General features: G+C 44.8%; 2 protein-coding genes and 1 long non-coding RNA gene across 9 annotated transcripts in view; 1 reads left to right on the top strand and 2 right to left on the bottom strand.

Annotated features, from left to right (window-relative positions):
* Positions 1-437: 437 nt before the first annotated feature.
* Positions 438-1,855, bottom strand: LOC121089842. Its single transcript, XR_005828398.1, has 2 exons — positions 1,534-1,855; positions 438-976 (listed from the first exon to the last, which is right to left on the bottom strand). It is a non-coding gene; the product is annotated as an uncharacterized LOC121089842 (long non-coding RNA).
* A 161-nt stretch (positions 1,856-2,016) lies between these two features.
* Positions 2,017-12,600, top strand: SH2D4A (SH2 domain containing 4A). Its single transcript, XM_040597477.1, has 9 exons — positions 2,017-2,523; positions 3,296-3,455; positions 3,915-4,074; positions 6,174-6,239; positions 6,653-6,791; positions 7,995-8,211; positions 8,616-8,746; positions 9,594-9,814; positions 11,238-12,600. The coding sequence occupies exons 1-9, from the start codon at positions 2,349-2,351 to the stop codon at positions 11,328-11,330; spliced, it is 1,362 nt and encodes a 453-aa protein (XP_040453411.1). The 5' UTR covers positions 2,017-2,348; the 3' UTR covers positions 11,331-12,600.
* Positions 12,601-15,346: 2,746 nt separating this feature from the next.
* The window catches only part of CSGALNACT1 (chondroitin sulfate N-acetylgalactosaminyltransferase 1), a 47,568-nt gene continuing 35,624 nt past the window's right edge, over positions 15,347-27,290 (bottom strand). For all 7 annotated transcript variants that reach the window (XM_040597409.1, XM_040597419.1, XM_040597430.1 and 4 more), the window contains 6 exons: positions 23,155-23,371; positions 21,853-21,954; positions 20,887-21,065; positions 20,377-20,471; positions 17,182-17,263; positions 15,347-16,818 (listed from right to left, as the gene is read on the bottom strand). In XM_040597409.1, coding sequence (XP_040453343.1) covers positions 16,535-16,818; positions 17,182-17,263; positions 20,377-20,471; positions 20,887-21,065; positions 21,853-21,954; positions 23,155-23,371 — 959 coding nt within the window. In that variant the 3' untranslated portion in view covers positions 15,347-16,534. The remainder of the gene's footprint in view (positions 16,819-17,181; positions 17,264-20,376; positions 20,472-20,886; positions 21,066-21,852; positions 21,955-23,154; positions 23,372-27,290) is intronic.

Here is a 27,290-nt window from a genome sequence, read left to right on the forward strand (position 1 = left end):
TAAGGTACCCATTTATGGTTAAAGGCACTTTTCTGACACCCTGATCTGTTTGCAAATGGCTTCTCTTTCAGGTAGTGCTTAGGAGCAGGAGACAGTGAAGTTTAAATGGCAATCCTTCAGCAGTGTCCCCCGGTTTTGCAGTTTAACAGACAGTTCGTGTACCCCAAGGTACGAGGGACTGCTCACCAGCAACCTCCCCACAAAAAGCTCTTCCCTTTCTACAGCTGCCACCCACCGTGGCTTGAGGACAGCTCAAGCCCCTTTGGCTGCTGAGCTGCAACAATTCTGCTGTCAGGGGGATACTCAGAAAGCATTGTCCAGATGAGAAAACCTCCCCCGAAAGCCCCCCCCCCCCCTTTTTTTTTTTTTAATTAAGAAAGCCATCTGTTCAAACAAAAGCAAGACAGATTTGGAACAGCAGCTTCATGCTTCTGGAATTAAGTTAATATTTTTTAATAGGGAAAATACAAAGTAACCAGGCAAACAAAACAGAAATGAGAAGGCTCAGCCCCAACTCCTGATCACTGCACCTTCCCAGGGACTCCTGCTCCTGGCCTCTGTTGCAGCTAATGCTATGCAGGGACTGTGGTCTGCTCCATCCATGCCTTGAGGTCCTTGAGATGCTCCTTGTCTCCAGCAGTTTTAGGGCAAGTTGTGTTCAGAGGTGGGGGGATGCTTGGGACAGCCTGCCTGATTCCAGGGGTGGGGTAAGACAGGGGAAGGTGGACCAAAGCAGCAGATACTGTCCTGCCAGTCTGATGTCATGAAGGCTGCTGTTGTGCTGCCCCATTTCAACTAATTAAATGTGCTGTGTGTGCGCTCCTTGGAAAGCTCCAGTACTGTGCTCACTGGCTCCCCTACCACCTCCTTCTCTGTTATTTTATTTGGCAGAAGTCAAGCTGTCATACTTTAAAGCTGAAGGTGCTCCCAACACTTTTCTTCCAATAATTGGGTCCCTAGGGATCCAGCCTCTCTCCTGTAAGACAGTTAATTGATTTGACTCCAGGATTTAGCATGTACTCCCACTTCACCCTAGCACAGGTCCTTCTGCCATATTTGTGCCCTTTGTACCTCCCCGTTATTGCTCCATCAGCCCCGTTCCTCCCACCTATTGCGCAATGTCCTAGCATGCTTGTTCCTTAGACTCCCCGGATTTGTGCAGAAGCACGCAATGAATCCCACTAGCTTAATCTCCTTGCAGCCTGTGGGCACCATTTCCCAAAAGTTTGTCCAGAAAGCCCCTGCCGCCCCTGGCCAGCCAGCCACCCTGCTCTGGTTGCACTTCATACGTGCTGTCACCCTCCCTGTGCCACCAAAAGTGCTGCCAACCAACCTCCTGACCTCCCCAAGTTTATCCAGATATCCAGAAAAGAGCTGGTTTCAAGGTCTTTAGTCCACATTTCTATTCTCTCATTTGGCACCTTTTCAAGTGACAGGAGAGCTCCCAATGTTTCAGCGAAACCCTTGTTGTAAATGTAAATCCACGGGCCCAAAGCATAGCTGCGTGGGCGTTAGCACCTTGCCAGCACGCACCAGACACGGCTTGGCATTCCAGGCAGGAACAGGCATCCCAGGCAGCAATCCTTATCCGCTTCATCCTGTCCGACAGGGACATCCCACGCCAGGCTCACCGCGTGGGCAAGATGCATCAGCAAGACGTGTCAGGCTGGGAGCTGCCTCAGCCACTCGGCTGCTGACCCTTCTCCACAGCAGCTGCACTACTTGTGCTCCCTTGACTTGCTGTAAGGCTGCCTTTGATGGACAGAAGCACCCCAAAACTCCCACTCCTACCTCGGCAGCAGAGCAAAAACTCTCCCTATCTTTCTTTGGTGAAAGGAGGCAGGCTGGCCTTTTGATCATCGAAGTTTTCCTCTTTGGAAGGAGGAGTAGCCGTCTAGTCATGGGTTCATTGATTCCCTGCCCAGCAGGAATGTTTGCTTGAGCACAGCCAAGCCGCACCTCTGATGACTGTAACAGGCAGTGTTCTCTCTCTTTTGATATACTATCAGCTAGGTTTATCAGGGTATCAACACAACCTCCCCACTCCAGGACCCGTCCCTTCTGGCCAGCTCTCCCTGCAGAGCGGGCAGGGGCTGCGTGGGAGCTGAGCTCACCTCTTATTTCAAGGAAACTTAACAGCAGGTTTTAAGCTACTTATTTACTTTTTTGGTCTCTGCAGGAAGTCTGAGCTAAAAAAAAAAAAAACAGACAGAAGTATAATTACTCTGGCACGCCTGCATTCCTGCTCCAGGCTCAGGCGGGGAGGGAGTCTTTCTTGTTGGAGCCAGGAAGAGGATCTGATCCCTGGAGATCATTGCCACAAACGTGCGTAACTTAAACCTGCAGCCATGCTGAAACAGATACTATCGGACATGTACATCGATCCCGACCTGCTGGCAGAACTCAGCGAGGAGCAGAAGCAGATCCTCTTCTTCAAGATGAGGCAGGAACAGGTCAGACGGTGGGAGGAAAGAGAAGCTGCTGTGGACAAGGCTTCAGCAAAGAAGTCACTGCCAAGAAAAGGTAAGTCTCTGCCTGTCAGCTGCTTCCCCTGGCATAGATGTGGCCCAGTCAACTGCTCCCTAGAAATAGGAAGTAATGTGTCCTTAGAGCAATTTCTTCTCCCAGGGACATGTAGTCATCTTTCTAAACCACAACTAAACCCACCTGTGATGGAGCTGTTCTGGCCAGCCATGCAATGGTTTTTACTCCCTGGCCCAGACACTCCGTCCTTGACCAAATTGCTCAACTGCCCTAGCTGGGAAAACATGGCTTACTTGCCCCCAGGAGATATATGTCATTAAACTTCCCACTAAATGGGGCCTCTGAATCTGTCTATGACTTGAACATCTGTCCTGGGGCACCAGATCTGCAAGGGGGTTCCTGCTGTACCTTTAGACCTGAAGTCTCCTTGCCTTACACAGCACTGCTGGCTTCTAGGAAGATAACACTCTTCTCCCAGCTCTCCCCCACATGCTTTGTTTGCAGGTAGGTCACTCTCACGCAGTTTGTGGAGGGCAGTGGCAAGGAATTAAAGCAAAAAAGGAAACAGTGGCGAGCCTTTTCGCTTGCCCCCCGACTCAGAAATGCCTCCTTCACTGACCTGGCTTCAGTACTATGAAATGAAATGGGAGGTGCATGCTGCATCCCAGCCAAGCTTTCCTTCCCCGTGTACAGCTGCTTTTGGGGAGGCTCTGCCATCAGCAGCAGCTAGGAGGGCACTGCAGGCAGGATGCAGGCCCTGAACGGAGCTACCAAAGCAAGAGTGTTTGCCAAAGAGCTGCTTCTTTTCCAGCCAGCAGGAAATCAGTGACATGGAAGCTCGGTGCTGACAATGATGTCTGGGTCTGGGTGATGGGCGAGCATCCTTCAGACAAATCATATGCAGCCATCTGCGAAGAGATCCAGGCACAAAGGGCAAAGCGGTTAGAAAGAGAGCAAGGCAAGGAGGGCAGGTAAGCACCCTTCACCTGGAAGACTTGGTGGGCAGGTACAGAGAAGGTACCTTGCAGGCAAAAGGCACAGGCAAAGGTGGCTTTCTGTGATACACACAATGCTGGCAGAGACCAGCTGCAGGCCGAGGCTTGCCCCAGCTCACCGAGCCTCCTGTGACATGGCTCGGGTGCCATACCCTCCGCAGACCACAGGAAATGCTAACTCTTTGATTGCAGCAGGTGGTGTTTGGGTTGCACTGATTCGCTGACGGGTGCCTGTGTACAGCAGGATGACAGTTACTCACCACGAGTCATTAATTTAATTATTCCGCCTGCCTGATTTGGAGATATGATAGTTTCCTGCACATGTGCTGCTTCAGTGCAGCACAGCTCTGCTCACATGCAGCTTCCTTGCAAGATGCTCAGAGAGCAGAAAGTGACTCCCTTGGGTTCCTAAGCCCTCTCTCTCTTGCGTTTCAGAGAGACTGACTCTTCTGTAACACAGTCTCTACATCCCCAGTCAGGATTCCTGGGTGAGACAGTTCTTCATGGGAATAAAAAAAACACCGTGGAGGAAAAGAAGGAAGGTGTGAGAAAAAGTGCTGCTGCTACAACGGGGAAAAGCCAGGAGCTCACAAAGGTAGCTTCCCCCCTTTTCCTCCTAGCAATCAGAAACATGTGCTTTGAGATCTAAGAAGTACAGCAAATCCTGGTTGCTGTAAATAGAAATCTGAAGATGAAAAAAAGCCAGCTAACTGTTACGGCTTTTCTTCTGTAGTCAGAGAAGAAGCTGTGCTGTTACATCCATCCTTAGGACTCTGGAGGTCCAAGTCCTATTACGAGCTGGGAGAGATCTGCTCTGTACCAAGCGATAAGTTACTCTGGATTCCTTTGCTTCCATTCTCTGTGGGTAAAACAAGGGTCACAGTGGTCACAGTGCTTTCCCTCCTGCTCGGTGGCTAGTTTGGATGGCTTTTTGGGCAAGACCGGGGAGGGTATCTCAGGAACTGTACATGCAAGGTCACAGCCCTCAGACAAAATCATCTACCTGTATAAAATAACAGATTAAGATAGAGAATTTTACTGGCATCCTCTAACATGCAAATTTTAGGTTCTTCTTTTCTTCTTCTCTTTTTTTTTAATCTTCTAAAATAGTTAGAAAATAGCTTGGCAACACAGGAAAATACCAAACGCAGTAACTACAGTGTCTGCTTTGCTGTGGTGTTTCATTACAGAAATATTTTTCTCCAACAATAAATACATTTCTACTTTTTAACTGGGTACAAAAAGTCATTTGCAGAGAACTAGGAAAAAGATGAGTTAAATTAAATATCCATGCAACCAAAATTGAACAGAAGGAACAGAACACCCTGCCAATTTTATGGGAGAAGTCCAATCTCATTCAGCAGAATTTTCATCCAGCCTTTTGCTTCTAACTTGTATGAGTGTATCTTCTTTTATTATACAGCCACTTCATATTTCAGTATAAAAAGCACAATAACTGAAGGTTGGGTTTTGGCAAAATGCCTCTCCCACTGCTACCAAAATACTGAAGAGGATTTTGAGCAGCTGTCTCCTTTATCGAAAGCCTCTGAGTCACATGGGGTTTTTCTTAGCACTATTTGCTGAAGTTGAGCAACAATGTGAGAGATTTGTTTTTTCTTTTCAAGGCAGCTATTAATCACAGTTAACAACAAAAAAAAGGCAACCCCCCCAAAAAAACCCCAAAAATCTTACCGTGAAAAAAAATCTAAAACCCTTTCAAAGTTGTATGCGTGGAAATAGAGGGGGTTGTATATTTTACTTTTGTTTTCTATCATTGTATTATTAGTAGCTTTTCCCCAGGTTTCTGGGGCTTTTGTTATTAGGAGGGCTGATCCAGACCAAAGACCCCTGTTGCATTTTCTTGGCCTGGAGAGGGGCCTTTCCTCACCTCCCTCGTTGAAGTGCTTTCTCTGAGATCTAGTTCCCATCTAACCTGAGGGATCCGGGCATTGTGCTTTCTCTGCTGCAGGGGACAGGGGGCTGAGCTAAGAAAACAAGCTGCTTCACACCCACGTGAAGTTCCTAGTTTCCTGTCAAGGAGCGGGAAATTGGAAAGCCCTGTTCATATTAAATATTAGCCAAGCTGGTGACGGAGATAAAACAAAGTGTGTCCTTGGTAAGCAGCGTAGTACAGTTAACTCATTATTCACTGCACCGTGGGAGTCAGTCTGGGTCCAGTGGAGAGGTGGGTGGGTGTTTGCTCCAAAACAAGTCTAACTGTTCATCTTCAAAGGCAGGTCTCACCTAGCATTTGCTGCCAGGATAGCTGGTTTAGTTTGCAAGGAAGACTGAACACGAGATACGCAGCTAGTAGGGTCAGTCTGACGAGCAGGGTTTTGTAGCACCTCAGCCACAGCAGCAAACAAGCACAGGCAGGTAAAGCTGTGGCCAGCAGGTTCTGCTAGAGCTTTCTTGATAGGGAGGGAGGGAAGGGACTGCTCCCTGGGAGCACTTGGGAGCATTGCTTAGCAAATCTAGGTGTGCTTATGACAGTGCTGACACTCCTGAATTCTCCTCCTGTGGCACTTTAGGCCTAATATAATGAAAAAACCCGATGTCCATCAGAGAAGGCTGGCAAAATTTGTTAACCTAAATGTCACATCACTGCTTCTGTGTTAAACACCTATTGCTCCAAAAAAAGAGCAAGTGTCCTAATGCCACATTTATTTCTCACTGCTCTCTTCTTCCACCCAGAGGGAAAACAGAGATGTTCACCAGATGCTGGCAGACTGCCACGTGAGGAAGCGTGGCTTCCAAGAGGTAAGTGACAACCCAGAGTGCTCCTAACACATGGAGTGGGGCCCAGACTTTATCCTAGAGTCTCAGTCAGCCTCAGAGCCTCATCTGACCCAAGAACATCCTCACCTCTTGGACCAGTTTTATCCAGCGTTGCCATGCTCCTCATGTACAGTGTGACAATTCGGAGATGATGCAAAGCAGGCCAGGCTATCAGACCGGGGAACAGCACAGGGAGATGTTCCTGATGACTTCTGGTAGACTGTTTTCCCTTACTTCCTTTGTTGCCACCTGCAGTAAAGACAGACATTCAGAGTATGTTGTTGACATCAGAGGGATTCACAATAAAGAATGGAGTTCCCAGTATTTCTAGGCCAGCTAAAAAACAGGGTTAAAACTAGCCTGGAACAAAGCTGAACACACTGTTTCTTTCATAGATGAAGGAAGCACAGAGGAGAAATTCAAGAGAAGAGACCACAGCCTCCCAGGAGGCAATACTACAGAGTCACCCCAGCTTGGAGAGCCAGAAGATGCTTCAGAGATCGGATGAGAATGAGCCTGAATGGCAGGAAACCTGTAAGATCTTAGGATGACCTTTTTCTATGGGGCTTGAGAAATTCTAGGGCTCTATGGGGGTGATCTCAATCCTTCTCTTGCCACACTGGAATTGAAAAATTGGTCAGTGGGTGGACAGTACTGCCAAGAAATACAGCACTGCATTATCAGAAATATTTCCGAGTCCACACAGCACTGAGACTACAGCTGGGCAAAGAAATTGATTTTTTTTCCTACAGATACTATATTAAAACAAGCAACAAATACAAACCACAGGAATATAGCCAGGATAATCAATTTTAAACTAGAAGCTGGCCCTTTGTAGGGCTTTGCAGTAACCATTACTCTTGAGGACAAGGGTAATGGGTGACAGGGACGAACTCAAAAGAGCTTCCCTGTCATTCAAGCACAATCCCACCTAAGCAGAGGCCTACCGCACTGTCTCACATAACGAATCAAAACAATAGGAAGGAAAACGGCAAACAGTATGAGACCTGCAGTAGCATCCACCACTGCTGCCAAATACTTCCTGGAGAACCCGATGCATTTTTTTACCCAGTTCCTCCCCAGCTGCTCAGTAGATGGCAATGCTGTACTACCAACTGTTGCCACTTCAGGCCAGGGGTTTTCTTTTTCTCACTGATAAGAAAAAATAATCTAAAGTTTATTACAAAAGCAAGGAAAGAACTAGCTTAACTCAGACCAGCTGAAGAGCTGGTTACTCCTACAGACTCCAGGCTGAGCTGGACCTAGACAATCAAGGCAGTTCTGCAAGGCAGTTCTCCACTTCCCCTAACAGTTTCAGCAAGACTCCCTCCCACCCTCAAAAAATCATCAGCATTTTCAAATACTTCAAAGGATTAATCTGGGGTCGCTTCAGCAGCTTTTATTCCGTACACCCTCCACACCCCACCAGCTCACATGAAAGACTGTCTGAACCAGGAGTCAACATCCAAAACAAAACCGAGTAGTCTCGAAGGGACCTGGTGCCCAGAAAGAACCCAGATTTTTAATCTTTTGAAGGAATAAAAACTGGACCCCATTAAGTAGCAGATGCCCAAAAGTGATGGGACACATGTGAAAAATGGTCTCACAATTGAGTGCATCTTTCACCTTGTGAAATGGGTTTTTCTCCCACTTCATCAAGCTGGAAGTTGGACAAAGGGCAACAAGCTTAAAACTTGCCTGCTTGTTCGCTCCTGTAGGACTCCTTTTTTGTTCCAGTGAGGAAATCCAAGGCAGCAGATGAGAAGAGACGCTCCCTCGCACGGCAGGCCAGGGACGACTACAGGAGGCTTTCACTGCAGGGTATCCACAGAGGGAAGCAGGCAGATATTTCCAAGGGTGCCACAGCAGGAGATCGGCGACCACTCCAATATCCACCTCTCCCTCCCAAGCCTAAGCTTCTACCTTCTGCGATGGCAAACGGGAGAGCAATTAGGTAAGGAAACCCCTGTGCACTGTGGAGGGGACAAGGGATGAGCTTCTTCTGCTCTAGCGTGGGATGCTTGAGATGGGAATGGTTAGCTCTCCTGCTCACATGGAGGAGGCACCTCGCAGGCAAAAATGCAGAGCGTAGGCTATATTTCAGCCTAGGGTGTGATGAAATTATTTGTTCAGCCCTGGAGGGTAACAGGTTTATTTAGTAGAGTGTGCTAAGCCTAGAGTGCCTACATACTAGATGCTAGGTGTCCTCTGAAAACCATATAAAATTGCTGACAGCTGCACTAGTGTAAGCCTTCTGTTTAGGGCTGTTCTTAACATCCTGAACAAAAGCTAAGTCCTGACAAGGACTCAAAAGGTGTCGTTAGAACTTGATGTACAAACCATGGTCTTTTCTAACAGGAAAGAAGGCATCCAAAGGACAGTCTCCAATTCCACTGAAGAAAGCATCATCAAGTGGTTCAAAGAGGAGCAATTCCCTCTCCGAGCTGGCTATCAGAAAACCACAGACACAATAGCACCTTGGTTCCATGGTGAGTCTTGAGTGTTTCTGCCCCAACCCAATTCTTTAAGGAGTTGTTTCTGCTAATATGGCTGCTGCCGCCGCAGGATGGACCCAGGAGCTTTTTGAAGGTGGCTATGTTTTCCATCTTAAATATCTATTAATGTAGTTTAAATTCCTTTAGCATTATGACAAAGGGCAAGCTAAAGTATTAGAACATAGGCCAGGTGTTCAAAATACCCCGTACCTCTGTGCCACCCCTGCCTCCCGGTAGTGAACGCGTGGTCACCCTGGTAACTGCTTGGACCAGGGTGAGAGAGATTCGAGCACACCTCATCCAGCTCAGCTTTGGCCCCAAGTCATTCTCCCTCCATACGTGCTCATTATCCACCACCTTTCCATCACATTTCTAATGGGTCATCATAATCCCATCCATCTCCCTTGCTTGGGAAACTCCTTTGATCCAAGAGTGCAGCACCAGAAGCGTTATCCTCTTGCAACTGGGCTGTCAGTGCTTGCGAGGCGTTCTGACAGGACCTGTGATCACTGGCTCTGCAAAGCCCGGCCATACTGGAATCAACACGCAACACAGGGCAATGCTGTTCTCTCGCATAACACAGAAACTGTTCTTTTGAGCTCTGCGCGTCTATCCTCCACAACCAGCCGAGTCTGGAACAGTTAAAGCGCAGCTAGCATGTGGCCATGGTTTGTTACTAGCAGTGGCAGTGCTGTTCTTCCTGGGCTGCTGGGCGATGCGAGGGACGGAAGTGCCATGGGTTCGGTTTAGAGCAGTAAAGCAGATGTCTTGTGAGAACTGTTCCAGCCAGTCCTGCACGAATGCTTTTCTCCCTTCGGGTTTGTGTTTTGGTTTTGAGCAGGTATCGTAGCCTCCAAGAAAGCAGAGGAGCTTCTGAATAAAACAGTGCCGGGGAGTTTTCTGGTCCGGGTCAGCGAGAAAATCAAAGGCTACGTGCTCTCCTATCGGTCTGTGGAAGGATGTAAGCACTTCCTCATTGATGCCTCCAGTGATTCCTACAGCTTCCTTGGAGTGGACCAGCTACAACATCCAACCCTGGCTGACCTTGTAGACTACCACAAGGTGAACATCTAGCAATGCATTCATTAACTGTTTGTTTACTTGCCTCAGGGCACTCCAAAATAAGAAAGAATAGATTCAGTTTTTTTTAAAATAGGTACCTAGACCCATTTTAGCTGCCGTTGGGTATCCTGTGTGCCGCTCCAGAAGGGTATGCCAGCCTGATGGGTACATCTGAGGTGACCTAACACATCTCAAACATCTTAGACCTGACTTATTCCTCCTCAAGTGCACAGAACGCCTTGTACACAGGGCCCATGTTACTTACACACTGTTCAGTAGAAATGCCGATAAGGTGAGAGATGGCAGCATATTCATGCAGACTTCATTTTGGGGGGGATTCTCTCCGTTGTTGCAGGGCCCCGGCAAGTTGGGTAAGCAGAAAATCCTGCTTGCCTCCAGTTTCAGCAAGAAAGAGAACAAGGTATCGATAATCTCCAAGTAGACAAGGTGTGATATGGAGCAAATATAAAAAATAGGAGGGAAAGAAGAAGGTTGGCAGGTTCTTGCAACAATACAACGGTGTTGGCTAGCACTGACTGCCGTTACCTGGGCTCCAAGGAGGGCCAGATGGATTGTTCATTCCTTTACTGTAAGATCTGCCCAGGGGCAGGACAATCATTTTGCCTAAAGGTTCATTTAAAATAAGTGCCTAGCCTAACACAGACATGGCTAAAGATAATTGGACATGAGGAAAATCCCTATGTTCATTTGCTATATGGAGCTCTACCTGGGCTACCTGAACTTGCTTCTTGCATGGGTTTCACAGTTCAGGCTGAAGTTGTTGAAAGCAGGAGCTATACAGCTCTACCAGAGCCAGAGGATTTAAGGCCTGGCTATGCCTATCTGTATAAAGATAGGGCCGTGCCCACTGTCTGCGAAGAATCCTACAGACCCCCTGCGCTGCAGCAGAGATGGGCAGGGTGAACCCACTCCACTGAAGTGCCTTAGTGGGTTCTGCTTATCACCCACTGGGTGACCATGAAAGAAGGCAAGTTTCCACCATGCGTCTGGTGCTAGGGTGGAGAACGAGATGGGAAGCAGAGACTGTACTACCCGGGAATTCCCTTGTTAGAACGGGGCTTGCCTGAGCAGAGGGTCTGGGCTTATTCCAGGATCTGCCTTTGTCCCTCCCACAAACCCAGCCAGGAGCACGGTCCACAACCACCCTGCCCCGCGTAGCTGCATGCTGCACAGCCCTTGCTCCAGCACCTTCTAGGCTGGGCAGTAGTTCCTGCCATAGAAGCTGCAGTTGCCTACAAGACAAGCACAGCTCTTTCCGAGAACTGCCAGAATTGTGCCTCTGGGTTCCTGCACCAAGCACATTCCGCACCTTCAGGGAGGCAGGGTGACTGCTGTCCGCCCCGTGATGTGATAGGTAGGGTCTGTTTGAAAGGTGGTGTTTAATCATATCCTATATCAACAGGACGAACCCATCACTTCCTTGGGGAAGGAGCTGTTGCTTTACCCGTGTGGCCAAGAGGACCAGGAACCAGACTACATCTCTCTCTTTGAGTAAACCTCCCCGTCTCGCTGTGCAGCCCCATGCTTGTATTCACAAAGACCAAACTTTGAACTACAGCTGCTGATGCTTACCTGAAACAGTAGCCATCAGCACCCCTATCTTCTGTCCTTCACAACAAAGCAGCAGGAGGATAAGTACTGTTGTGGGCTCGTCATATCAACAGAATTAAAGGATGCATCAGCCCAGCAAGCTGAAAAGCACCTGGATGTATGCTGCACAATGGAGTGAATGAGATGATGAAGTAATCCGTTGAACAGGGAGATACTGTCACCTATTTTCAGTAGGTTTTTGAAGTTTTCCTGGGGGCCTTCTGTATTCAAGCTGCCTTTGGTTCTTGAATAAAAGGTTGTGGGCCACCTAGGAAATAGATTAGTATCTATAGTTGAATGAGATCATACCTTCCTGAAGTCACAAAACAACTTGGAGAGGTGAATCAGTCTTGATATAGTATTTGCATAATGTGAAGCTTAATCCTGTAAAAAGCTGTGCCCTTGGAGTCAAGGATGTTCAAGCCAAACATCCAAGCAAACTCTTGGTGCCTTTCAGTGAAAGGTGTTCTCTGTGAAGAGGGATTTTCATGAAAAGTGCATTTTTAAAATTCCTTTAGCCTCTGAATATAGATTCTCAGTCTTTTAACATGTATTTAAATCCCACACTGACCTTTCTGCACAAAGAAGGATTAACCTTTTTAAAGGGAAAGGAGAAGGGAGACAGGAATTTGTATGAATGACTACCACATGCACAGAGCCTAAAAAATGTAAGAAGCAGCGCCTGTATCAGTATTAGCACAGTTTACAGAAGAGTGTTTGCCAGTAAAGAATGCTGTTTTCCCACATGGAGCTATTTATTGCAAGTTGTGTCCACATTACTGAGATGCACCTGGTGTAAATTTTAACATAGAACTTGTTCTTTCAATGTGATGTTCTCTCTTTGTGTGTTACATTGATTTTAAATTCTGAATTATGTTTCAAAATATTGGGGGAGAGGCTGGACAGAATCACATAACAAATTAACCCTCAGCCACCCAGATTCTCTTACGTTGTTGCATGTGGCAAACTCTACAGCTAAGGGTTGTGGTGCGAATCTGTGAACATAATTTTTTAGAGATGCAATCTTCAAGTAGTGAACAAGAGTCAATCTTGTTTCAGTTGTTTTACCTGTTCCCTTTTTTCTGTTGGATCAGGGATACTCAGCTTAACTTGAGGAAGCAGTCAAAAACTTTGAAAACTGTTTTGCAGAATACAGATTAAAAGAAATTGTTGTACTCATCTGGTCTTAAAATTTACAACTATGCTAATAGGTGGTTTCCATACAAGGAAAAAGGGGATAACTGCACTCCAGTTACACCAGGTTTAACTTGCTAGAGATAAAGCCAACAGCATTCTGGCAGGGCAAATGACTTAAGGAGCTTCTTGAGCTTGAGTATCACATGTATCAAAGAGATATTTTTCAGCATGAACTGCATGAATCATGACAGAGTGCTAGATTATTTGTAGGGAAAAAAATCCCTCCTTCCCTCTTCATGAACTGTTTCTTCTGAAAAATATGGCCAAAGTGAAAGGTCATTCAGAGATCGTAGAGAAAAGATAGCATCTGTTCTCATGTGAAGAACATGCCATTGCTGCTGTCCTGCTGGAGAGAAATCATGAAGTGTTTTGTACACCTATGGGCTAGTAAAGACAGGGGACACAGTCTCCTTTAAAAAGGCAGTTTCAGAAGCAGGGTGTTTCTGGCATGAACACAGCAGGACTGCATGACAGCAGGACATGATCAGTTTTAGCTCTCAGATCTATAGTAGAACTCCTTGGGGTTTGACCTGGTAACCAGTGGACCACTAGCTTCACATACCTTTATACATACTCATTTGCAAATGTTGGCTTAGTAGAGCCTAGAGAAAGCCACAATCAGTCTTCACAGCTATCACACATTTGAGAATCATGCCTCTTTTTTGAAGTTTTTTAAAGACTCCCAGTTTCACTTGTTTGCTGTGAGGGAAGAAACCTGAAGTTTTATACCACCACATTTAGATTACTGTACTGACTACTAAGACAGCATCCTTGCCAGAACCGACGGCCAGAACAGAACCCTCAAGGTATGCTTAAAAAATCTAGTTACCCTGAAATTCTGTGGAGCAAGGATGACTTGCCATGGTCATTAAGGAAGGGTGCTGGCTTGTCTTTTGGGGTTTCTCTGTAGAATCTTCCTTTCTTCAAGGGATGCTGTGCAAGGATTACAATTTAGTCACATTTGAAAATTGCTTGCTGGAGAAATCATGACACCTGGAAGGATATGGCAATTTTTTTTGCCCAGTGCCTCTGTGCCTTTAACCAAAGCATGCAACAGTCATAAGAAATTAAAGCAAGGAGTCCCTGCATGGCCTCCCCATGTATGCAGAATGAGCTCTACTCCCCCCGCAACTAAGATCCAGGCAGCTGCCATTCTGAGAAAGATCACAAGGTGTTTCTGGGACAAGGAAGTTTGAGAGCTGCCTGGTAAAAGCTATGGTTCTGTTGGCTGCTCTCTTTGGTTTTAATCTTTTTCTAACTGGTCTGAAAGAGCTGTTACAGCCCCATTTGGCTCACAGAAACATAGCTAATAGCAGCTTCCCTTTCTCATACTGTTCTTCACCTCTCCTATCAGTGCAGTCTCCACCTTTAAGAGAGCCCTGCCAGACTTCTGCTCTAATTAGATTCTCCTGCACATCACTGAGGTGGGCAATGACTGTGAGCTGGCTTTCTACATCATTGATTCAATCCCACCTCTTGCCAAACTGGCTTCTGCAGCCAAGGAACAGGAACTGCATAGACAGTATTATTCCTGGCAGAAGGAACAGCATCTCTGTGGGAAAGAATGTGCAAGAGAGTCACAAAGGTGCTATTTAAAAACATAACTTGTGAAATTCTTGACAGGGGCTGAATGACACATTTGCTAAGGTACCCAAAGTAATGAAGTGTTGAATTTACATATGCCCAGCGCTTAGAATCAGAGACTAATACAGGTTTGAAGGAACCTCTGGAGATCACCTGGTCTAGCCCTGCTCTACAAGTGTGTCCAGTCTCAAAGTTACATTAAATTGCTGAGGGCTTAGGGAAACCTAAGGGAAGATAACAAAAAACCATCATGGAAATAGTTAAGGTTGGGCTTGAGGCAGGTTATGATTATGCAGCTTCCATAATATACACCACTCAGTTTTAAATTCTGGTTAAGTGGGACTGTAGGAACAACTATTACCTTGGAGCAGCTCAGTTACTGTAGCTCTCATATGCATTCAACGAGCCATGCCTGTCTTCTCCTACTGCATAATATTTGTAAAGTTACTTTATCAAACCAAAGCTCTTCATAAACAATTTATCACGTATTCTGAGAATGAAAAAGTTCTTTGGAGAACCTACTTGAGTTGTTGATGTTTTTACAGTAAGTGATGTATCTGGGGGTTGGATTTTTTAAGCATACAGAGTTTCCATTCTTTTTGTACTTTTGCAGTGGTTTTGGACATTTTCTGATTTGCAAGAGAAGTGCAACACATATCATTTGCATCCAACAAAAGACAAATATATGTAAATGTGTCAAGGGAAAAGGTACTTACAGTAGCATGATCTCTGCAGATTCTGCATGCAATGCTTTCAAAAGAAGTTCATAAGCACTCTTCCTACTGCACAGTGGCACAACAAATAGCATTTTATTCATTATTCAGTGCTACCTTGCATATTTCTTCCTGCAGCTTTTACAAGCCAAAACCCGAATTAGAGTCTGGTTTCAGACTGCTTTGAATCTGCAGCTATAAAACAAAGAGACCTCCTAGAGAAACAGCATTTAGGCAACCAAATGGGATTTCCAAGCCCATGCAGTTTTTGTTGGCTAGTATATACTAAAATGATAAACAGCAGTCAGCATTAAAATTAAATGCTTTATAAGAGCAGTAACTCATGCTTTCAACAGTTTAAAAATCTATTAAGAAGGAGACTAATTTTTAGGATGCACCTGTAATTATCATACGAGAATTTGCAGGGTCCTGTAAACCATCACAAAATTTTATTTTGTTAATTACAAAAAGCTTGCTATGTCCTGGGCAAGATTCTATATTTGGTTTAGAAGGAATACTTTGGTATAAAGTCAGAAAATGTTCATCGATTTTGGTATCTGGCATGCAGAGTTTAAAGTCTCCTGCTAAATCAGAACTGCAAGTTGATATGTATTTCCTTTTCTTCAGCATGGTAAAGCTTCTGCCTTTCAGCACCCAGGCTGTGTAGAAAAATGACTTCACTTATCTGAACTCACTTCCCATCCACAGGAAACACAGATCTGCAAAGCATTTTCCAAGTGTTGGAAGGCTTTACTGTTTCCTAGTAAGCCTAGGAGTAGAAAACCTGAAGTATGGCAAAATAATTCCCAAGCAAAATCAACTTCATTCAAAAAGAAATCTTGAGATACTTATAATATTCGAAAGCAGAAATACACCATCTAATTCATGTGATACAGACATGGCTCATTGCTTTTGGTTCACTGTCCACAGAAGAGAACAAACACTACCCCTCTAGTGTTTTTGAAACATCAACACTTGACTGGTAGGGCTTTCTCTTTTTGAATTTTAGAAAGCACTTTCTGAGATGCCTCTTGTCTCTGAATGAAGCAGGAATACACTGTTAGTTACTGCTGCTGTCCCCCCACCCCAGCCCCTTAAGGGAAAGATTTTTGGTCACTCCAGCTTAACTATCATTAACAACCAGATGTCCTTCTCAGAGCAGGAAGCTCTGTAGTTATTCAGAAATAGCCCTTTTTACATGATTAGATGTAAAAAATAACTCATTATTATTGGCCCACCAAAGGGTCAATCCTTTAAATAACTGTACACATCTTACAAACATTTTGTCAGAAGAGCACACCCATTTGTTACTGTGAATACCACACTGGCATTTATGTAATGTTCATTGTCTCTGTGACTTTGAATCCCATCAAGTGTTCAAGTCTTCCCAAGAAGCAAGTGCTGAACGGTCAGGCTGAGGGAGTATTTAAAAGCTCAATTAAGGAAAAAAAAAACAGAAGAAGGGAGGAGAAGCACTTTCCCTCATCTTTCTTTTGCTACCATCCTGCTGGATTCTCCGCCCTCTTTCAGTCTCATCTCGTCTTTTCTTGTTAGCAACTCTTGTCAAGAAAAAACTACAGTCCAATTCAGAGGCTTTTTGCCTCACTTTCTGGCTTCATGTCTTCTTACTGCTCAGTTTCTGTCTGTGCAGGTGGGTCTCAACCTCTTGTTTGAAAACAAGCATCCCAAGCTGGCCGTGAGAAGCTTCATTCATGGCCTTGGACTGCATGCACATTTTGTACTGCTCTGGGGTTAGCTCATCCAGACATTGCTTTTCATGCCACAGATGGAAGAGACCCCTGACAGGTGTTCGGATCACAATGAGGTTGCTGTGAAGGTATTTGCGGTACAGATGTACATCTTCACCACCCCAGCCTTTAATGTCCAGATCAAAGCCACCTGACATAAACAAAATCCAAAACAGAACTAGAAATATGTACTAGTAAACTCAATGCTATTAATTGCACTACAGCTGTTCTCTGGCTCCGGTCAGCCCTCTAAAACAGCTATGTTTTCTGCCAACATCAAAGTTCTGAAATTTCTTAGTTTCAAATCTTTCACTACTAGGCAAAATTGCTTTATTTGGGCTGAGCAGTGCTTGGATTCTGGTAACCTCTATGGCACCTACAAATAGTCTGAACACCTAACCAGAGCACTGCTGCAAATTAGAGCCACAGACACACTGGCCAAGGAAAGGGAAGCTGATAACAATTTGGTATGTTTCAGTAAAAAGGCAGACATATTGGAGTGTATTTTTCTTACCTATATTGATAAAATCAGATCTGTACTGGCAAGTCATCCCAAAACCAAAGTCTCTCCAAAATCCAGTTTCTTTTTTAATAACCTGCAAGGAGGCAAAGGAATGTTTACATGGGAGCAGAAATGTTTTCAGTGTGAGCAGCACAGAAGTCCCTGAACGTGGTCAGAAATAGGAGCAACTTTCCTCTTATTCTTCCCTATGTAAATCCATGGCTGATCCTGAAACAGTTTTTGTAGATATTCATTGCCTGTTTCTGCCCCCAAAAAACAGCCGCATCATTAACTAGCATGGATAAACTCCCTTGATACAGAACTATCAGGTTTTGTTCCACTCCTGCTGTTGTAAATCAAGTGGAGCAATATCACATCACTCTCTGGAGTTTGCTTCTTCACAGGCAAATCCAAAATTGTTAGTTTCTGCTAACAATCCAATGTAAGAAACATAGTGGTAAACCAGGGAAGCCAGACTCTGCTGTAGAGGAGACGGTGGTATCTGGATTGTGGACCACAAGAGCTCTGGAAGAAAACAGTGGTTCTAACCCGATTGCATAGCTGACAGCTTTTTGATTACCTTAATTTTGACAAAAATTAGGAAAGCGGTAAGACTAGTTCTCCATTACAGAACTGCTAAATCCAGCTAAAATTGATGTCCAGAAATGTTAGGTGGAGATATACATCCCATAAAAGCCTTTGTAATAATGAATGTTCAGTCTACATTATTGAGATGGACCATGAAAACATTATGTATTACAGACAGAAAATCAGAGCAGTGAGAAACCATGGCTGTCATTTTCAAAAGCAGATATCCAAGTACAGATCCCTAAGGTCCTAAGCCACGTGAGTGACTTGAGAGTGACCTGGTGAGCCATCCAAGAGTTTCAAGGGACAAGGACAGGTATTTAAATCCTTTAAGCAAGTCAGCAGTGCTTCACACTTTTGAAGGTCTGGTTACAAACCTACCCCTTGGCAGCTATTTTGAAAAAAATTGGCTTCATTTGTGACAAAGTTACAAAGATGAGGAGACAGAATTTTCGTTTCTAGATTTGCAAATCCCAGTGTTACCTTTACCAAAAAATTCTTTCCCAAAATAGTCTCTCCTGATTTCTCATTCATGCCTTCCCTTTTTGTTCATAACCCTTGACATTCCAATGTCTTTTTTTCATTTTACTGCTCGCATTGCTCTCTCTTTTCTCTTTTCTCTTTTCTCATTTCTTATTTCTCCTTTCCTTGAAAAAGCAAAGCCACTGCAAAAACCAATTAAAAGGAAACAAGACTGCATCTTTCAGGTCTGTACTGTTATAAGAAATCCCCATGATGACGCCCTTACAGTAAGCTACTTCTATGCATTAGCATTATTATTTCCCATTACTGCAAGTGGCTGCTGCACAAATCAAATTATTTCAAAGATTTCTGAAGGCATTTTTTCTCAGCAGCTTGAGTACCAAGACAGAGACCTAACACTGTCTTGTTTTAATGGCACAGATCTGGCCTCATGCCTGAGAACTAATGTGGGCTGAAAATATAAAAATGTACATAAAAATGAGATTGGCAGTACTAATTTAAACCAAGAAGCTTTTCTGACATAAGCATCATATTTTATGATTCAAATATTAGCTATAACTATTTGCAAAATCCTGATAATATACTTTGTGGAATTTATGCTAGCTTGAGAGCTAAACTCTGTTTCATTTCCTAAGCACAGTGCTTACAAGCCTAAGGATCCCTGATGGGCTCTCATCAGAGAGAGAAGAGCTAATATAAATCCCATGGTATTATCAGAACATGTCTCCTCAAGAGAAAAACAACAACCCACAACAGAAAGGATTTTCCAGACTCTTCAGTAACAGACTTTCTAGCTACCTGTTGGATAACACAGGGAGCAGTAGACAAAAAAATATTTTGAATGGACTTTTCAAACTCTCATTCTTGATTTTTCTAGAGTGACTGCACAAGGTGAGGGTAGAGATGACAGAAGACTGGACTCAGACCCCTAGTGATTTTCTTCAGCTGTGACTGTTGCTGGGCTCACAACACCCCTAATTTTTACCTACTGAGAAAACAATCAAAGCTGGGATGCTCTGGGGACAGTGTACAGCCTGGGACAGGATGAACCCTGACAGGTGCAGTGCCTGGCAGTAAGAGGGGCAGCTGTGGCAGGCTGGGACCTGACCCAGAGGAACTGAATGAAACTGCATAGTTGGCTGATGCTTCAATTTGAAAATTCAGCCACTTAACAGAACTAGCGGGAAGAGACCTGTGACCTGCTGACTCTGGAGAGAAGCGAGTCTGGAGGGTGTGGATAAATGGAAAGCCACCACTTGGATCACCCCTTCAGCTTCAAGACAATGCAATGCCAGAGCACAAGAGAATGCAGAATAGCATCTGCAGCAATGCCAAGCAATAGCAATAGCTCTGCCACTAGCACTGATCTGAACCTCTAGTCTGCGTACCCTGCTTCTTCCTCACAACAGCTTCCTCTTCATCAAGGAGATTCACCCGGGTCCAACTAGATGTTTTAATCTTATGTCTTATGGTGATGGTTTTAAAAATCTTTGTTCTCATATCAAAGATAAGCAGGTGAGATGGAAATCAGTGGAGTTATGCTGTGTTATATCAGTGCCAGATTAAAGCCAGAAGGAACAGCTCCAAAAATGTCATTTGACTCTGAGACAATGTGGTACGCTTCAGAAAGTTTAGTCATGAACTGTGGGATGGGAAAAGCCATTGTAAGTGTTCAAGTGGGGGAATAACTGTGACAGCCCCCAATATTCTGTTTTCACTGACTCATCTAAGGGTAACTATGCTTTTTACAAACGTCAGCTCTTCAAGATGCAAGCAAAAAAACTATTCAGTGCAAGGAAGACATGAGAGCAAGACCAGGGACTATGATCCCAAGACGGCACACCATGGAGGAATTGTTTGCTAATTAGAAAACCCCTTCTGGTAGAGAAGCAGACACAGTTTAAATTCTTAGTTTCCATGTATAAAACACCAAACCAGGGTTAAAATAAATGGTACTAAGATACCTCCCTGTGATACTTAACTGCAAGAACTCACAGTAAGGTGACTGCTGTGTGACACTGCCTGTGTAGTAGTCACTGTGCACAAGGAATACGGAAATGCTACTCAAGAGCACAAGTACCTTTAAAAAATGTTTTGTCCAAATAAAAGCAGACATTCAGAGAAGCATGTACTTACCAGCTGCTGTTCTAAAGATGGGATGGAATCATGGTGGCCATAAATTATACTGGGGTTATACTGGCTGAAGAGAACAGGATAAAACACCTTCTTCCCTGGAAATGACAATTGGTTATTTTTTAAAAAAACTGTATAGAACACACTTCTCTCTCACACAAGATGCTGTCTAGGCCAGACCAAATCCAGACAAAGTCACACTAGTTTTGGACCAAGCCTATGTTCTTTGCATGAGAATGTGAATATAAGGGTATAATTAACAAAAGATCCTGTTTCAGAAAGCACAGGTGCTGAAGGCAAGAAATTCAATCACAGTGGGAGCAGGAGCCTCATAACTTTTCAAAAGCCAACCAGCAATGGAATTTTTATACATGTCTTAATTAGTTCTGTGAGTTTCAAGAATGATCTACAGCAGTTTCGTTACCAACTCAAAGGCGAGAATACTCTGGTGAAGGCTGTTACACAACAGGTAAAAACCTGTTGAAAGATAATACACTTCATGAGTATCAGTACCTGGCTGTGTGTTCAATCTACAGGAGTTCAGGAATTCAGCTGTGAAGTATATGTCCACGTCACAAAAAAAGAGAACAACATTGTTTCCTTTCCAAAATCGAGCACCAACATCTAATCCTTTGCCCCTGGAAAATTCTTCATTCAGCTGGATGAAGGTGAAGTTCTTGAAGTTGGCTGACCTAGAAGAAGGAAAATATCCAGCAACTTACCCTGTCCTTCCAGGTGTTAATAGAAGGGTGGGGCAGGAACCCAATATGAAACAATTCACCTAGAAATCCATAGTCTCACAGAGAGCAGTTTGAGGGAAGACATGTCCTCTTCTAGTCTTGAGATTTCCACTATATCTACATTCAAAGCTGGATTTGTGCACTCCTATGCTAGCATTTCTATCACAGACATTTTTTGGGCAGACATCACAAAAATCCCAACAAGGCTTAGATGGACAAAAATATCTTTAGTAGGCAAATATAACATACCTGTGGTTGTACTACTGTACCTATACAAGGGTCTTCTTCCCATGTGGAGATGATAACAAAAGGCTACATTGCCACATGATCTTGACAACACAGCTATGCAAGCAAACACAACAGACCAAACCTGGCCAAAAGCATCTAGTTCCTCGTGCTCTACTAGTCTGCACCTGCCTTTGGAAGTCAACTTTCAGTCCTAAGAGTTAAGCCACTTTCAAAAGCACTAAAGAAGTTACCAGTGTGAAAAAAAAAAAAAGCAAGCTGCACAGAAGCAAATTCAGTAAAATCTCTGCGGTTCTAAAAACCAACATCACAAAACCACAGATATGGGGCTCAGGGTAACACCATTTTTATCTGACACGAAAGAAAGCAAGCTGTTTTCTCCAGTGCAGTTTAGAACTTTGTGGCACAACTATGAGTTTGGACAGCTACCTGGTCTCCAATTCATGGTACAATTCCTGTGTATGAACAGCACGTCACCTATTTAGGTACTTACTTGGAGGTATTTTCAAGTATCGATTTGACTTCATTCATTTGTTCTTTCCCGAAGTAAACTACAGTGAGGTGAATTCTCCCATCCTGCTGCATGCCCGTTTCCCTAGAGAATAGAGACAAATTTGTGGCTTGTCCCAGAAGATAGTTTTCTTCAATAACCTGCACCTACTGGGGAAGGCAGAGTAGGGTGAAACTTGGAAGGCATTCCTGAGGGCACAATTCACTGACAGAGATCCTGGTCCTGATAAAAGGGCTCACTGCCTCTTGTCAGATGAGACAGAAAACTATCTTTCAGGCAGATTAGGAAAAAAACTCTCTAAGTAGTGTTTGTTATATTGATAGGAGGACTCTGTTAAAACAGCCCATCCAGCTCAGCAGTAACTCCAGCACTTAGGAGAATATGAGAAGGGGAATTTTAAAGAAGCTATACACACCCTACCTGTTAACCTTGATTTTTTGTAACAGATATTCCAGAGGATCTTTGGCATTCTGCTACGAAACATTTACTAAAATCTAAGTATCAACCAGAGATCAAGCCAGTAGCCTAAGGGTAGGACTAATCTGAACAAATGCTAGACATCATGCCTCACTTCCACAAAGTTTAGTCAGCAAGGGTTCATCTATAATCAGCAGAGAAATCAGCATGACCAGAGGGTAATTTCTCCCATCCTAAACCAAGCGTCTATCAGATGGCTAATTTAGACAAGGAGCCTATTTTTAGGTGGCTGTAATTAGGCAAAACAAATTCAATTGTAAAAGTCAGTATCTGTTGCTAACAGTCTTTTCTGGGCAGCTATTTAAACTACATCTCAATTACATTCTCTCTTCAAACATCATCTCTGTGCTGAAAAATAAAATAAATTTAAAAGCAACTATTCTGAAAGTTCAAATACATTTCCTTCTTGCCTTTTACTGCCTTAATTTTTTCACTAATAGGGCTTGGCAAAGTGTCTGGAAGCACTAATTCCCTTTTTCCTTAGAAATGTTGCTTTACAGCTAATGGCAGTAAATTCTCATGTTGCCACAGTCACATGTGCCCCAACAAAACAGACTGAGACACATAAGCCAGGTACATACAAATCAGAAACCCTGATGACAGGAATATAATTGCTTTTACTGCTAATCACAATGCATTAAGCAGCCAAATGCCTTTCAGTCTCTATAATCTTAAAAATTACTTAGTGGCACAATGAAACGTTATGTGAAAGTAACGTGATTTTTACTGAGTGAGGCCTTAATAACTCCTGAAATTGCATCTTTCCAAACAAGAAAAAGCAAAGGCAGCACTGGAACGGAAACCCACCTGAAATTCTGCATGAATTGCCGAAATTTGCTGGCTCTCTTGGCCAATGGCACGATGACATTAATGAGTGTGTCAGCCATATTGACATTTTCATGTTTCACTTTCATTACAGGACCAAATGGCCGGAATAAAACAATCTTCTTGAACTGATGTTTTGTGTCTCCTTTGAAAGACAGCTCATACAATGTGCCTTTGTCTTTTTCTGTGCGGTAGATCCCTTTGTGAAAACAAAAGAGAAGAGGTTTTGGATTAAAGTTGGGCTTCTGGGAAAAAAAAAAAAAAAGGTGCAGTTATCATGTGTTACACCTAAGCTGAAAAGGCAGAAGAGGCATGAGGTACTTACTTTTAAGCCAGTACACAATGTGCCACCACTTGAAGGAGGCTGTCACTCTGGCAGGGACACAGCCCTGGGTTGCAGGAGCTATTTGGTATTCTTACAGGCACATTCCTAGGCTTGGCTGAGTTGCAAACCCCTGAAGGTTACCAATTGCTCACACTCAGAATAACCCAGCAGACATACTGTCCTTATTTTTCAGACTGCTCCAACTGCACACTGCAGGCATGCATGGTAATGGTGATGAAGAGAGACTGCAAAAGGCAGCCTACCTCTCTGCAATATGAATTATTAGGCCATCTCCCAGAAAAGCAATTTCCTGATGAGCACATTCATTTCCTCCTCTCTGGGAGGTTCTGTGGAAAGTCCCCTAATAAAACTATGTCACCAGGCCCCAGCAGCCATCAACTTCACCCACTGCCAATCAGGAAAAAAACTCTCCTGTTACTCAGTTTTCAAGGGACTTTTATTTCCTTTGTGGCAACGATGCCCAGTCCTGCACAAGTAATGGTCTGCAAGGACAACACTATGGACTTTGTCAGAGGTTAGACCCAGGGCACAATCCTGCATTAGACAGTCTTCAAGGATATTTAATTCATACAAGCATGTACTTATTTCCTTTATGGAATAAACTTTTAACATACTTGATGAGTAAAATTGGTCCCATGCTGAGGGCTGGCATTAACTATAAAAGTATTGGTCGTGCCCCGCCAAAACACTATTCTGATACCTTAAATGAAATGAAGTTGGCAAAAAGGCTATAGGTTTTACCCCCTCTAAATGACACTTCAGTCCCTACAGTGCATACTGAAATAATCTGTTGGGAATCTGTTATGGGCCACCCACCCAGGATGAAGAGACAGATGAAATATTCCACAAGCAGCTGGGAGAAGTCTCACGACTGCCAGCCCTGCACAGCCAGTCAGGGAGTCAGCCAGGGGGATGCCCCACGGGACCTGCTGTTTACAAACGGGGAAGGACTGGGGTTCAATGTGGTGGTCAAAGGACATCCTGGGCACAGTGATCATGAGATGAGAGAGTTTTTGACTCTCAGAGAAGTAAGGAGGGGGGTCAGCAGAACCACCACCTTGGGCTTCTGGGGGGCAACTCTGGCCTGTTTAGGAGCCTGGCTGACCGTCCCTTGGGAGGCAGCCCTGAAGGGCCGAGGGCACCAGGAAGGCTGCACGTTCTCCAAGGAAGTCTTACAGGCACAGCAGCAGGTCGTCCCCATGTGCAGAAAGATGAGCCGGCGGGGAAGCCTGGCCCGGCTGAACAGAGAGCTCTGGCTGGGACTCAGGGGAAGGAGAGTCTGGCACCTTTGGCAGAAGGGGCAGGCAGCTCCGGAGGACTGTAAGGATGTCACGAGCTTATGCAGGGCAAAGATCAGAGGTGAAAGGCCAGCTAGAACCTGGGCTGGTTGCTGCCATAAAAGGTAACAAAAAATGTTTTCACAAATACATTAGAAACAAAAGGAGGGCCAAGGATAACCTGCATCCTTTACTGGATGCTGGGGGTGGGGGGAGGACATTACCACCAGGAAAAGGCTGAGGTACTTAATGCTTTCTTTGCCTCAGCCTTTAACAGCCAGACCAGCAAGTACCCTCTGGGTACTCAGCCCCCTGAGCTGGAAGGCAGAGACGAGGAGCAGAATGAAATCCCCACAGCCCAGGAGGAAACAGTTAGTGACCTGCTGCTTCACTTAGACATGAATAAGTCTATGGAGCGAGATGGAATCCACCCGAGGGTACTGAGGGAGCTGGTGGAGGAGCTCACCAAGTCACTCTCCATCATTTATCAGCAGTCCTGGCTAACTGGGGAGGTCCCAGGAGACTGGAGGTTAGCCAGTGTGACACCCATCTACAGCAAGGGCAGGAAGGAGGATCCAGGGAGCTACAGGCCTGTCAGCCTGGCCTCAGTGCCGGGGAAGGTTATGGAGCAGACCAGCCTGAGTGCCGCCATGCAGCACGTGCAGGACAACCAGGGGATCAGGCCCAGCCAGTGTGGGGTTATGAAAGGCAGGTCCTGCCTGACAAACCTGATCTCCTTCTATGACAGGATGACCTGCCTAGTGGATGAGGGAAAGGCTGTGATGTTGTCTACCTAGACCTTAGGAAAGCCTTTGACACCATCTCCCACCGCATTCTCTTGGAGAAACTGGCTGCTCATGGCTTGGATGGGTGTACTCTGTGCTGGGTTAAAAGCTGGCTGGATGGCTGAGCCCAAGGAGTGGTGGTGAATGGAGTTACTTCCAGCTGGTGTCTGGACACAAGCAGCATTCCCCAGGGCTCAGCACTGGGGCCAGTCCTGTTTAACAACTTTATCAACGATCTGGACAGAGGGATCAAGTGCACCATCAGTAAGTTTGCAGATGACACCAAGTTACAGAGGAGTGTTGATCTGCTTGAGGGTAGGAAGGCTCCGCAGAGGTCAGGCTGGACAGCGGGGCCAAGGCCAACTCTATGGAGTTCAACCAGGAGAAGTGCCAGGTCCTGCACTTGGGTCACACCAACCCCACACAGCGCTACAGGCTTGGGGCAGAGCGGCTGGAAAGCTGCCTGGGGGAAAAGGCCCTGGGGGTGCTGGCTGACAGCCGGCTGAACATGAGCCAGCAGTGTTGTCCAGGTGGCCAAGGAGGCCAACAGCATCCTGGCTTGTATCTAAAACAGTGTGGCCAGCAGGACTAGGGCAGTGGTCGTTCCCCTGTAGTCGGCACTGGTGAGGCCACACTTCAAATACTGTGTTCAGTTTTGGGCCACTGCAAGAGGGACTTTTTGATGCTGGAGCATGTCCAGAGAAGGAAAACGAGGCTGGTGAAGGGTCTAGAGCACAAGTCTTATGAAAGGCAGCTGAAGGAACTGGGGTTGTTTAGCCTGGAGAACAGGAGGCTCAGGGGGGACCTTATTGCTCTCTACAACTGCCTAAAAGGAGGTTGTAGACAGGTGGGGGTGGGTCTCTTCTCCCACATAACAAGCAATAGGACAAGAGGAAATGGCCTCAAGTTGCACCAGGGGAGGTTTAGATTGCATATTAGGAAAACTTTCTTCACTGAAAGGGTGGTGAAGCATTGGAACAGGCTGCCCAGGGAGATTGTGGACTCACCACTCCTAGAAGTGTTTAAAAAACACATAAGATGCAGTGCTTAAGGACATGGTTTAGTGGTGGACTTGGTAGTCCTGGGTTAATGGTTGGACTTGATGATCTTAAAGGTCTTTTTCCAACGTAAAAGATTCTCTGATTCTATAAAGCTTTTTCATAGTTTGATCTGTTAGGTTTAAGAAGGAATAATTACATGTTAATTCTAACTACTTGTTAAGCCACTGTAAATATCCTAACAACTTTATCAGTAGAAGAGTATAGTTGCATTGTCTTCCATTGCTTACAGAAACTCAAGAGACAAGCAAAATATGTCTGGAAAAAACCTCCTACGCTTGACTTGTTTCTTCTTTTTTTCTCTCCCCAACTGGTTTTGAAGGACAGCTTGATGAAAATACTGGGTTTTGGGGTTTTGTTTGGTTTTTTTTTTTTTTTTTTTTTTTTTTAATTCTTAGTCATTCCTTGATATGTAACATCGCTGTGCATCTAACCCATAGACTGACAGTTCTGCCTATAATTCTTGTGAAGGTCTGGGTCAAAGGTTTCTTTGTACAGCAGCGTAACATAAGCTCTTAATCTTGTATTGTAGCTTTTACATTGGCATGCCCAGAACATCTGAAAGATTAATGAGGTGTGATTTTATCTGGCCAGGTTCTGTGCACTCTCTTATCTTCACTATCACTCCATAAGTGTTTTATTTTTAATGAAC

The sequence above is a fragment of the Falco naumanni genome, chromosome 1, assembly GCF_017639655.2.
Source record: "Falco naumanni isolate bFalNau1 chromosome 1, bFalNau1.pat, whole genome shotgun sequence".
NCBI classification, from domain to species: Eukaryota; Metazoa; Chordata; class Aves; order Falconiformes; family Falconidae; genus Falco; species Falco naumanni.